The following is a 13,721-nucleotide window of genomic DNA, read 5'->3' on the forward strand; positions in this document are numbered from 1 at the left end:
CCAGAAGAATAAGAACAGAGATAATTTTGAGCAGAGTCTCAAGCGCCTACAAATTACACGTGATCTGATTCTAACTGGTTGAGATTAACACCACCCCGCTACACTTTAAAGCAGAGAGACAAGCAGCAGGCATATTTAACACATGATCCACCCCAAATTTCTTTCAATAGTTTATATTTTAGATTCAAGAAAAAAACAAAAACAAAAAAAAAAAAAACACAAAATAGCATTTAAAGGTTTATTTAAAAATTTGCTGCAGAACACATTTTGATGTAAGAATTAAATGTACAAGAAAATGCTTAAACTAGTAAACCTTTGCACAAAAAAGCTACACACATGCAGTGCTCTCCATAGCCAAGGAAAGGGTTAAAAAAATAAAAAATATGCTTCATTGCACAAGAGTTGGTCAAAATATTAACGTTCAGTTACTAACTAAAAGTCCCATTTCTCTATAAGCACATCCTGGAGAAGCTTTGTGAAAAAAACAAAAACAAAACATGGATCTTGAGGTGGACAATGCAGTGGTTAGAAGATCTATCACATTGCACTAATAGTGACGCTGATAAGATCCCATTGAAGGCTGAGGTGGAAGCCCACCACGGCCTCCTTGGCCTGCGGTCTGATTCACTAGGTGAGAAAGAGCAGGACCACTCTGGATCAGTGTATCCAATGCCTTTTGGACACTAGGGTTATCAAAGTTTATACCTGCAGAACCAGCTGGCCTTTGGCCCTGTACATTAACAGGTACCTGGGCACGGTTCTGGAGTTGCCCGTAAACAGCTTGTGATGGTAAAGGACCACCAGGTCGAGGAATGGTATTTCTTATAGGTACCCCAACACCCATGACATTAGGATGCTGGTTCATGGCTGGCTGATTTCTCTGCACTTGGCCAAGAGGTGATGTATTCATTTGCCCGGGACGCAGTTGAGAATTGCCAACATTCCCATAGCCCTGGTTTGGAGCAGCTACAGAAGCACCTACAGGGCCAGCTGGGTTGATGTTAGCTTGAGAGCCGCTGTTGAAAAGACTGAGTATTTTTGCCTGAAGCTCCTGCTGAGGGTTGCTTAAAGACTGTTGTGCTTGGGGAGCAGAACTCATTGGCTGATTCATCTGCTGACTCATCTGCTGACTCATCTGCATGACTTTATTATTTGTGAGACCAGATTGACTGTCCATGGAAGTCACTTGAGATGATCCCATCTGTGGCCTTGAGAGCTGGGCTGTAAAAATGGTTACATATGTTACTGCTGGTTTTAAACACAAAAGGAAAAAGCAAGCACAGAAAAACCAAAACACTCAATAATAAAATTGAAAACCAAGCTGTTAAACTTATGACAGCCAAGTATGAGCATTTTTACATTGTTTTCAGTTACCAATAATTTAATGTTTAGTGAATAAACTAAGTTTTCACTTACACGACAATGGATCTGCAGACAACAATCTATCCTTGCGGTCACGAAGGTAAAGGATGACCTTGTCCATCTCTTCAGGAGTAACATATCTATTATCTGCAAGCAGTGCCAGCAAGGGCTGTATAGTTGGAGGATGAGTTCCTCTCAAACCTTCATCCATAGGTGGCGCACGCTCTCTCAGAAGAGCATCTGTAGACATCTTTGTTGCTTGACGTGCAATATCCTCCCTCTCTTTGTCTCGAGCTTCAGATTTAAACTGTTCATGGTTCCTAGCCACAAGCACCATGGCATCAGCCAGTGGCATGTTTCGATGTTCTAAAAGAAAAAACAATTATAGCTAAATTTAACATAATCTTACTACACAAAAACTAAAGTAAATAGTGTTACACATGAATTAGGACACACAAAAAAACAAAGCATCATCGCACACTGGATAGGTTTGTTCTTAAGAGCAGGAGAATTGATTAAACCATCTATAACAGATTAGAGGGATTGGAATAGAGGTAACATCCATCACGAGATCTAAACAATGGCCAAAAGCAGGGATGTAAACAGTCATTATGGACAAAATGCACAATAAAGGAATTCCAATGTTGCTAAATATATAAAACATTGATAAAAATGTAAGTTGCCCTTCAGAATATTTCAAATGACTTCCAAAGAAAAGGAGGGCAGTTTTCAAGCTTTTAACTTACAAAGAAAAGAAAACCAAAAACAAGATTAAAGGATATCTCATATACACTATATAGACAAAAGTATAAGAACACCAGACCATTACAAATGTAGTTGGTCCTGCTTTGGTGCTATAACACCTTCCACTCTTCTGGAAAGGCTTCCCACAATATTTTGGAGTGTTGTTGTGGCAAATTTTGCCCAATAATCCAGTAGATCAATTGTGAGTTCAGGCGTTTGTTGGACGAGAAAGCCTGGCTCGCAACCTTGGTTCCAGTTCATCCCAAAGGTGTTCGATAAGGTTGAGGTGAGGGCTCTGTGCCGGCCAGTCGAATTCTTCCACACCACAAACTCATCCAACCAGGTCTTTCTGGGCCTTGCTTTGTGCACAGTCATGCTGGAATAGAAAAGGGCCTTCCTCAAACGGTTTACGCAATGTTAGAAGCAGAGAGTCCAAAATGCCCTGGTATTCTGAAGCATGAAGATTAACCTTCACTGGAAGTAAGGGGCCAAGCCGAACCCCTGAAAAATAGCCACATACCGTTATCGCTCCTCCACCTTTACTTAATAGTTGGCACAATGCCGGCAAGCAACACTCTCGTAGCATTCGCCAGACCGACAGACACGTGATTCGTCACTCCATGTTTCCACTGCTCCAGAGTCCAGTATCGGCATGCTTGGCAATGTGAGGCTTGCCTGCAACTGCTCGGCCACGGAAACCCATTCCACAAAGCTCCCGCACAGATTTTGTGCCAAGTTGCAGCTGCTCCTAAACTCTTCCACTTTCCAATAACATCACGTACAGTTGACAGTGAAATATCTAGCTGGGATAAGTCAGTCACAAACTGACTTATTACACAGGTGACATCCTCTCTCAGTGCCATGCTTGAATTCACTGAGCTCATCAGAACGACCCATTTCCCCCCCACAAATGTTGGCTTTATGGCTTCTTGCAATAATTCAATAATTAAGGCGAGTCCCAATACATTTGTCCATGTAGTGTATAAAAAAATAACCCCATCATTGGGCATAGCAGGGAACGCGCAAACAGAAATGCATTTTATCATCATAGTTAGTCATTATACTGCAGGCATCTTTCCAAAGATAATGTTTAGGAAAAAAACAACGGTTACATTTTACACAAAATAAATAGTAAAATAAACAAAACAAAAATAGAGAGTACTTTATTGCATGGACATGACATAGCTGCCTCCAGTTTGGAGCATGGAGAAAAGGTAAACCTCCCTGCTCCCCCACCAAAGAAAAAACCCTCAAATTGAATGGAATTCAACAGAAATCAGCATTTTCCTAACTGGGGGCAGAAATGCCTCCCTGGCTGTCAGAGAGGTTTGTTTCTGTTAACTCCACAACGCAAGCAGAGTTTCACTCTTCTCAATGAGCAGTTCCAGCAGAGGTACTTCTCTGTCTGTGCAGGGGAAGAGGATAGGGCTTGCAAAGGCTCCAGACAGCATGTCTGCAGCTCCTGCAAGCATTTCTTTCCACAGAACCCCAAAGAAACAATGTCGGTCAACTGCCTAACACCCTGGTTTTAATAACATCTTTTTCCTAAAGAAGTTGGAAGTGTTTTTAATTATGTTACAACAGTCCATACCTTGAGGTGTGCCAAATAAGATGTTAACTGTGCAAGAGCGATGCACTTGATGCTGCTGAGTTATCACAATTGCAAAGGGAGTACCACCTCTCGTAACATCTTCCAAAGCCTGGGTCAGAGACACTTCAGTATTCAGAAAGATCAAGTCTACCATCATACCCAGGTCACGTATTTTCCGCCCAACAGACTCTGCATACTCCCTGGTAGAAAATTGGTGCAAATTAAAACATTACTTACTTTGTCCATATGAAGTACACTATGCTCAATAGACAACAGGTTTGAACGAAAAAAAAATAAAACCTCCCAAAATCAAAATGTACTTACTTCGACTGTTTGTTAACTACAATTACAGAGCAATCCACAGGTCGTTCAGAGTCAACTCTCCTTTGTATTTCATCAAAGTACTGCCTGTATAATTCCTCACGCCGACGTTCATCACGTTTCAAACGATCTAGTAAGAACCCACAAAAACAACACTAGATAAAAAGCAACACCGTGTCCATAGTGGAATGCTCTAATCAAGTGGTTTGCAAAAATTCTAGGATTTGTGGTTCAATCTTTGATGGAAAGTTAAAGGTGGTCATCTCTGGCCTAGGGACAAATCTAAGTGACCCAATCTAACAGGAAACTATTGCTCATATTTCTTAAAGGATATCACCTCAAAACTATTTTTTAATATAATAATTTTATCAAGTTTTAAAATCGGATTAATTTAGAATTTGTTAAAAAACAAAAAAATTAAAAAAAAATATTCAGAAAAACTCACCCTAGCCATTAGTATACAACAGAATCCTTCAGCCATATATGTGCACCTTGGGTCAGACAGTTAATCTCTATGTTCTTCTCTGCAGAGAGTAAAGCATAGAGGACTTTAGAGACTGTTGGTTTTCAAGCACTATCTGACCCAAAGTGTGTGTACATGACTGAACGATCTGGACTTATACTAAAGGTAAAAAAAAAAAAAAAAAACAACTTTCCATTCAAAACATGATGAAAGGATTAATAGATTAGAAAATAGCTTTGAGGTAACAGTTGTCCTTTAAAGTACATCTGTCAGACATATTACATTTATGCGTGATCAGCCACAAAGTACAAACCTTCTTCTCTGGGAAATCTATCAAGAGGATCTCTGAACCGATCAAAGGCATCTTCCTTCTTGCGATAAAGTTCTTCTTGACGGTATTTATCAAGTGGCTCATCACGCCTGAAAACAGAACACCTTTTAAATAGAAAGCAAAGCCAAACAAACATATTCAATACAGTAATAACCCCAAAATTGCTCTGTAGTGGTGCCCGGAATCACCAGAGACGGACCCACTTCCCCATACCTGGTGTCTGCAGTCTAGCACCTCTCCACAGATATTGCTAAAGCAGAAGTTCCAAAACAACTATAGTAATATGTTTTGTCACACTTTGACCTCAAGTCAATAAATTCTGTCCACCTTTAAATATATAGTATATATGTATTTAAACAAAAATAAAGACAGATCACCAATGATGAAGTAGGGCCCGTGTTCGTATCAAATTCAAAAGTAGCTTGACTCTTAACAGTGGGACAGCACCAGGGGACCGCAGTCACCATTACAGCATTGTGCCAGGTGTGCCCTGGTGTCACAGTATAAACTGAGAACTATTTCCCAACTGCCAACTAACCCAAGTCCCAGATGCCTGCGCTATACACAGCCAGAAGAAACTGCATTGTTCCATTAAGGAAAACACAGCCATTACAGGACCAGGCATAATTGTCTATCAATAAGCGCAGGATCAGGATGGCTTAGCAGAGCTAACTAATCTCCTGCAGAAGAATCCCCCAAGCAGAGTATAATACCATGGGTCTGTGGTGGGACAAAGCTGTAAGTTGTCAAGACTGTTTAAAAAGGTAGAAAACCTACTGTTAACTCTTTAATGCAGTTTTAGATTTAGAGATCTAAATTTTCATTTGATACTACCAATATATTGTACCCTTTCCCACCTAATGGGTACCCACAGAAAGAGTTTGAGAGGAGACTATAGGATCCCAAGCAGCTACAACAGGGTCTATACTAGGATTACAATACTGAATTCCCCTCACTATGATTGTATTATAAAGTACAATGACCCCACACACATACTGAAAAGGCTACCTTACTTCTCAGAATAGGATCTATAATATTGTGGGAATCAATGGAACTGCAGTTTTAAATGGACACTACAGTCACCAGAACAAATACAGGTTATTGTATTTGTTCTGGTGAGTAGAACCATTCCTTTGAGGCCTTTTGCAGTAAACACTGTCTTTTCAGAGACAATGCAGTGTTTACATTACAGCCTAGGGATAACTCCACTTGGCACTCTTCAGATGGCTGCTAGAGGTGCCTCTTGGGGCAGTGCTGCACACTGAGCAGCACTGCTATTCGGTGTCTCCTCCCTCTGCATGCAGACACTGAACTTTCCTCATAGAGATGCATTGATTCATTTACAGTCTCAGACAGTCCTGTGGGAAAGCATTGAGATTGGCTCAGAGATTCACCTCTGATGATGTCAGCCAAACAGGCAGATATGGGGCAGATGCAGCAGCTGCAGACTTGAATACAAGCACAATTTTACTATATTTACGGAAACACACAATATAGATATAGATTGTTTCACAATATAGAGTCAGGAATACAGGTTTGCGTTCCTGAAATTCTGTATTTAAAAAGTTTGCTGTCTCCAAAGTAGCTGGTCACCTCTTTCGGGCAACTTTCAGATCTACAAACTACACAAATTGAGGGCTGGCTGCTAGTAATAGTCCCTAACTAATTTGTAAAGATTACTGTCACATACAGCCTGCTTGTCTCGCCTACAGAGAAACAAAACAGAGATAACATTTGTTTTCTTTTCAGTGATGGTGTAGTGGGCAAATTACCAGAAAAGATATAAGAGAGGTATATAAATAGATATATGGAACACATTAACAGAAATAACAGGCGAAGTCAGGAATAAAGGGATGAGGCTAGGGCAGAAATATTCCCCACATACCTATACAGTGCATCTCTGTAGCGGTCATACAAAGGATCCCTGATGTCTCGAGAATCTCTGACGGCCCTGGCATCCCGTAATTCTCTTGCTTCACGCAGTTCTCTAGATTCTCTATAATCTCTGGAGTCACGTGCATCTCTAGTGTCTCTCATATCTCTGGGTTCCCGAGAATCCCGTGCATCTCTTATATCTCTAGATTCTCTCACATCTCTGGTATCTCTTGGCTCTCGTCCATCTCGCGATTCCCTTGTGGCACGCGAGTCTCTACCATCCCTGCCATCTCTTCTGGGGCTCCCACGCAAAGGGGAGCGCTCACGTTTCGTGTCGCGGGATTCTCCATATGTATACAAGTCTCTGAGGCACCAAAAAATAAATAAGAAAATGTTATTTTAAAAGGAAGTACAACACACCAAAAGGGAGTTCCTATTTTCATTTCCCAATCACTACTACAGTTTAAGCCAAAATACAAAAACAATCTTGACAGATTTCAGACCATGTAATCTCAACCAGGTTTGTACTTTAGCTTATAAGAAATTAATTCACAATGCTTGGATATTAAAAGCACAGAAGTTCAAATGGAATTCTTCATACATTATACAAAAAGGAGAATAAATGGAACGCGAACCAGACACGCAGAAAGGAACAAAAAGCTCCTTATAGGCTTTGTTTTTGTTACCTCCACTATATTATAAGACTGTCGTGCAGTTCATCTGTACACACCGATTCCCGACTTTTGTTTAAAAATACATTTAAATTTTTTCCCACCAATTCATGATTGCTTTATGCAATTTTGGAGACATTTTATTTACGAACGTATGCGCGATGTATAGTTTTTGTGTTAAAGCACAAAATGTTAGAGGGAGATTGTGTTTGATAGATTTTTTTGTTTTAGCTAGTCAAGACAGTAGAACAGTTAATGTTAATTTGCAAAAACAAACCTGTTATTGGGGAAATAATTCACACACACACAAAAAAAAAAAAATGGCCGAGCTGAATAAAAACCAAGAGTATATAGTACACATCCATACATTACCTAAAGTGAAAGAGGAGTAAAGATGTGTAGGGGAAGAAAAAAAAAGCCAACATAGGCAGAGGTAAAAAAATGACAGGAGGCTGTTAGACTCTGGGAAGATTGCAAAACAGACCGGTGTATTTGGCTTGTGTGGTAAGATTGTATCATTTAAATATCGACATGTTGAAACTTAAAAAAAAATAAAAACCACACACCCAACCCGCAGAAACAAATCAGGAATTAAATACTTCATAAATTGATCCATTTTTCACCAGTTCAAGAAAACGGGCAATGCATTTTAAAGGCAAGTTTCAGGTAAGTAAAAATTAAATAAAATTTGAATCCATTAAGAGTACGCTTAAAATTTAACAGTGTGCACGCACCTGGATAGGATTTTTCCCCCCCCCCCAAACATGGAAAGGTTATTAGGGATGTATAGTCTGCATTGGTACCTCAGGCACTATCAACAAGAAATGGTTGAAATCACTCCTTAAAGTGAGCCCACACTAATTTTTAGCTTTCAAGAGGTAAACATTCCGAGACGCCGTTTAAAGCCATTTGTCTTTTTAAATTTTAGTTGAGTTGTGTGCAGAGAAACGCAACGATAAAACGCAAATTTTAGATTTAATCCGATTACGACGCGATTTTCAGTATCTTACCGCGAATTTAAAATGATCCAAGCAAGATTCTTTACTTTTTAGGCTTTAGAATGGAATCCAGCTAGACTAATTCTAGTTAACTTTTGAAGGTATTGAGTTCTGGAGAAGACGTGTTCCAGGAAGCCCTACCTTCACAGGGCTATCAACGTCTGGCTATTACTTTACCTTCTTGACGGACTGGACCTGGATGGAGCCTTATTCATATTTCTTCCTTCCGCTGCCTTGTTAATACCTGAAAAGCACAATTAACCCAGCTGTTCAATTATTTGAAATAAGTGAGACATCAAAGAACATTGCAGTTAAGTAAAACAAGCAAAATAAGAACACTAACCAGGGAAAGTGGTAATAAAGGGATGTTTATTACAACAGCACATATTTTCCCAACAGTTTAAAACACGTTTCCAGTCAGAGGACCAAACCAACTTCCAGGCCAGATCTTCCAAGCACACCGTTTCTTCCAAATGATGAAAAGTTTAACTCAAAGTAACTACCATAGTAAAGTGACGCATGTCGCAAACAGAATAAAAATAGCTAAAGGTACATATGGTGAGAATGTTTTAAATTTTTTTTATACGGTTAGTCTACTAATTTTAAGCTTTGTGTGCAACAAAAACAAAACAAACAAACCTTTGAATAATAACAGAAATTAGACAACATTTTATTACACATTAACATACATACTAAACAAAAAAAAAACACGGATTCCTTCCATGACATTTCACCCGCCATGCGAATGCTTGAAGAATGTACAGGTGGAAGAGGAGAAGAATCTGCCAACCCACCTCCAAAAAACAAAACAAACAAAAAAAAAAAACACAACACACTGTGTGTGTGTTTGGCAGTATTTTATTGTGTGGATACTGCAAATACAGCAAACAAATTAACAACGCGACAAGCATAAAATAAAATTTGCTAGCCTAGACCGAATCACTGCATGCAATACAGTGGTTATGCTAAAATAAGGATGCAGGTGCTGACCTACAGTTCTAAGCCAACTGTTTGAGCTTTTTTGACAACAGAGACAGCCCCAAAGAAATCAAGGTCTGACCCTTTGCTAGACTTTGCAAGATTTAGATAAAGCCATTTTTTGACTAAGGAGTTTACCGGACAGACTCAGCCAATGAATGCCTTTACATTACAATAGACATGTGCAAACACGGACACATGCAAGAATCAAGCGGAGGCCAGGGCAATGAGTGGCCCTGAGCCATGTTTTGGTCTTACTGCCCGAATCTGGTTTGAACTGAACTGTTACCGCAACCCAACGGTACCATTATCACTATGAAGTTATGAAGTACTTATGGCACCTAGACTGTTTCTTTACTATTAAGAAAGATCCTTTATTTTCTCTTAGCGATAGTAAATGTTCCAGTGTGCATACACTCCATTTCACATTTTAATTTCTCTGATGGATGGATTTTCACAGTTTTTTTTAATTTTTTAATTTAAGTAATCAGAAAACTACTGAACTCCACCTATTCACTTATTTCATGTTTTCCCCACAAAGCAGAGATGGAGATATAGATATAGATTACCGGTATATATTTATTTAATTTTTTTTAAACCAAACTTTTTATTTAAAAATAGGTTTGTTTATTTTTTTTTTTTAATAAAATGCTTTTGGAGAAAAAAAATAAAATAAAAATTAAGATATATTATAGTTCAAAAGTTATTACGCAGGAAACCAGAACTAGTTATGCAGAATGACGCTGTATATTCACGCAATATTTAAATTTTTAGTACCGTATATACTCGAGTATAAGCCGACCCGAATATAAGCCGAGGCCCCTAATTTTATCCAAAAAAACTGGGAAAACTTATTGACTCGAGTATAAGACTAGGGTGGGAAATGCAGCAGCTACTGGTAAATTTCTAAATAAAATTAGATCCTAAAAAAAATATATTAATTGAATATTTATTTACAGTGTGTGTATAATGAATGCAGTGTGTGCGTATGTGTGTGTGTATGAGTGCAGCGTGTGTGTATGAGTGCAGCGTGTGAATGCAGTGTGTGCAGGGCCGGTGCAAGGATATTTGCCGCCGTAGGCAAAAAAAATTTTGCCGCCCCCTCCCCCCCCCCCCATATGTCCTGACTTCCCCTCTTCCTCCCTCAGTGGTCCTTACCTCCCCACCCCCGTGTTCCTTCACCCCCCCCCAGTGGTCCTTACCCTCCCCTCCCCTAGTGGTCCTTACCCTCCCCTCCCCTAGTGGTCCGTACCCTCCCCTCCCCTAGTGGTCCGTACCCTCCCCTCCCCTAGTGGTCCTTACTTCCCCCTCCCCTCCCATAGTGGTCCTTATCCCACCCCTCCCTCTCATAGTGGTCCTTATCCCCCTTCTCCCTCCCATAGTGTTCCTTATCCCCCCCCATCCCTCCCATAGTGGTCCATATACCCCCCCCCTCCCTCCCATAGTGGTCCTTATACCCCCCTCCCTCCCATAGTGGTCCTTATCCCACCCCCTCCCATAGTGGTCCTTATCCCACCCCCTCCCATAGTGGTCCTTATACCCCCCCTCCCTCCCATAGTGGTCCTTATACCCCCCCTCCCTCCCATAGTGGTCCTTATACCCCCCCTCCCTCCAATAGTGGTCCTTATCCCCCCCCTCCCTCCAATAGTGGTCCTTATCCCCCCCCCTCCCTCCCATAGTGGTCCTTATCCCCCTTTTTTTTGTTATTAATTTTTTTTTTATTATTATTATTTTTTATTTTATTTATATATTTATTTTTTTTTCGTCCCCCCTCCCTGCTTGATATATGGCAGGGAGGGGGGCTCCTTCCCTGGTGGTCCAGTGGCAGTTCAGTGGGGGGGAGAGGGGGGCTGGCAGAGCTGTAACTTACCTGTTCTGCAGCTCCTGTCAGCTCTCTCCTCCTCCGCGCCGTCCGTGCAGCTCCCTCTGTCAGCTCACAGTGTAAGTCTCGCGAGAGCCGCGGCTCTCGCGAGACTTACACTGGGAGCTGACCGAGGTGCTGAACGGACGGCGCAGAGGAGGAGAGAGCTGACAGGAGCTGCAGAACAGGTAAGTTACAGCTCTGCCAGCCCCCCTCTCCCCCGGTCTGTATTATGGCAATGCAAATTGCCATAATACAGACCTTGACTCGAGTATAAGCCGAGTTGGGGTTTTTCAGCCCAAAAAATGGGCTGAAAAACTCGGCTTATACTCGAGTATATACGGTAAATTATTTCCATTAATCCAACTTGTGTCTGCAGAGATAAACACTTTTGCTGTGTGTGTGTTAACATACAAAGTCAAGAAAATGACCTTAACTCCATTGTTATTTTGCAAATAAATATTATGAAACATACACCTTGAATTTAAATTGTTCTCCAAATGAGTGATTAACCTATTTAACTGGAGATAGCTCACCTTGCAATAACTTCTTTATTATCGAATAGAATAAATTATAAATATAACATCTTCATCTTGTTGCAAATATGAAAGATTTACTTTGAGTACCAAAACAGCTTTTGCTTAATAAAGCAGTGTTTATTTTTGACCTCGCTGCAGTCCATCCTGACTTGCAAAACCAGTTCGATTTTCAAGAAGATCTTTACATTGAAATGCAATCAAACCGCCGCCTTGTGTGTTTGAAATAAAGTGACGGAATAGCTTCATTTTGTAGAGCCCTACATACTTTGACTTCTCCTGATGTACAGGCTTGTATAAAGCTTTCAAGGAACACTATAGGGTCAGGAACATAAACATGTATCCCCAATCCACCTCCTTGACTGACATCTTTAGAATCGATGATTTCAGCCAATCCAATGCTTTTCAAGGAAGCACCTCTAGTAGCAATCTCTGAAAAAAACATGAATACTGTAAAAAGCTTGCAGGGACTGTTTAAACTCACCAGAACAACTACATCAAGTCATAGTTTGTTCTGGTGACTATAGTGTCCCTTTAAGCTTAAGCTGTTTTAGCGCTTACAGTGTACCTTTAAGATAGTATAATTAACAAACGTTTGAGAACATTGCTGACATGTACAAAAGACTAGTAACAGCAAAAGTGAAACCAGGAAGTTAGTGGAAAATTCCTTAGATTTTCATTAATTAAATTTTTTCAACAAAATTCATAGTTTATTTTACCTGATGTGAAACAAGCAGTTACATAAGTAATGCAAGAAAGCGTTGCCTCATCCAAGCGTTTTGTTAAGTTGTTCTGCTGATGTACAGGTCCACTGTATTAACATGTATTAGAACAGAGTATTTTAACCCCTTCAGGACGGAGTCAATAGTACACGTTCTGATCAAAACAAAATGTAAACAAAAACTGGAATTTGCGCTATATGTCTGTTCAACCGTAATTCACCTCTTTCATAATAAATGCACCCACACTTATTATATATCATTTTGTTCAGGAGAAACAGGGCTTTCATTTCATATAACATATTTGTATATGAAACAATTTATTATGAATAAAATTAAAAAAACTGAGAATTTTTCATTTTTTTTTTAAATTTGTAGTTCCGCCTCACATTTTAGCTGTAAATGTCATAATACTGTTAGGTTTTACTGCAACAAAATGCACATATTTGTAATCAGCGATGTCTCACGAGTACAACAGTACCCCCCATTAACAGGTTTTATGGTGTTTTGGAAAGTTACAGGGTCAAATATAGAACGTTCCATTTTCAAATTGAAATTTGCCAGATTAGTAATGTTACCTTTGAGACGGTGTGGTAGCCCAGGAATGAGAATTACCCCCATAATGGCATACCATTTGAAAAAGTAGACAACCCAAGGTATTGAACGTGGGGTATGTCTTTTTTAGTAGCCACTTAGTCACAAACACTGGCCAAAGTTAGCGTTCATATTTGTTTTTGTGTGAAAAAAGCAAAAAAACTAATATTTGGCCAGTGTTTGTGACTAAGTGGCTACTAAAAATGACTGGACATACCCCATTTGCAATACCTTGGGTTGTCTACTTTTGCAAATGGTATGCCATCATGGGGGTAATTCTTATTCCTGGGCTACCATACGGTCTCAAAGGCAACATAACTAATCTGGCAAATTTCAATGTCAAAAAAATGAAATGCAAGCCTTATATGCGACGCTCTAACTTTCCAAAACACCATAAAACCTGTACATGGGGGGTACTGTTATTCTCGGGAGATTTCACTAAACACAAATATTAGTGTTTTACAACAGTAAAACATATTACAACAATAATATAGTCCATAAAAGTGCAGTTTGTTTGTAAAAAATGCAAAAAACTTCACTTTTACTTAAAATATCATCATTGTAATACAATTTACCAGTTTTAAACACTAATATTTGAGTTCAGCGAAGTCTCCCGAGTAAAACAGTACCCCCTATATACAGGTTTTATGGTGTCTTGGAGAGTTACAGGGTCAAAT

At 39.7% G+C, this 13,721-nt stretch overlaps 1 protein-coding gene across 5 annotated transcripts in view; it reads right to left on the minus strand.

The window, feature by feature from the left end:
- Positions 1-224: 224 nt before the first annotated feature.
- Positions 225-13,721, minus strand: part of NCOA5 (nuclear receptor coactivator 5) — a 33,128-nt gene continuing 19,631 nt past the window's right edge. For 3 of the 5 annotated variants that reach the window (XM_063459173.1, XM_063459174.1, XM_063459172.1), the window contains 7 exons: positions 8,534-8,600; positions 6,698-7,051; positions 4,795-4,901; positions 4,022-4,148; positions 3,698-3,897; positions 1,417-1,728; positions 225-1,221 (listed from right to left, as the gene is read on the minus strand). In XM_063459173.1, coding sequence (XP_063315243.1) covers positions 548-1,221; positions 1,417-1,728; positions 3,698-3,897; positions 4,022-4,148; positions 4,795-4,901; positions 6,698-7,051; positions 8,534-8,571 — 1,812 coding nt within the window. In that variant the 5' untranslated portion in view covers positions 8,572-8,600 and the 3' untranslated portion in view covers positions 225-547. The remainder of the gene's footprint in view (positions 1,222-1,416; positions 1,729-3,697; positions 3,898-4,021; positions 4,149-4,794; positions 4,902-6,697; positions 7,052-8,533; positions 8,601-13,721) is intronic. The other 2 variants (XM_063459176.1, XM_063459175.1) reach the window with 2 other exon arrangements.

This window comes from Pelobates fuscus, chromosome 6 (genome assembly GCF_036172605.1).
Source record: "Pelobates fuscus isolate aPelFus1 chromosome 6, aPelFus1.pri, whole genome shotgun sequence".
Taxonomy (NCBI): Eukaryota; Metazoa; Chordata; class Amphibia; order Anura; family Pelobatidae; genus Pelobates; species Pelobates fuscus.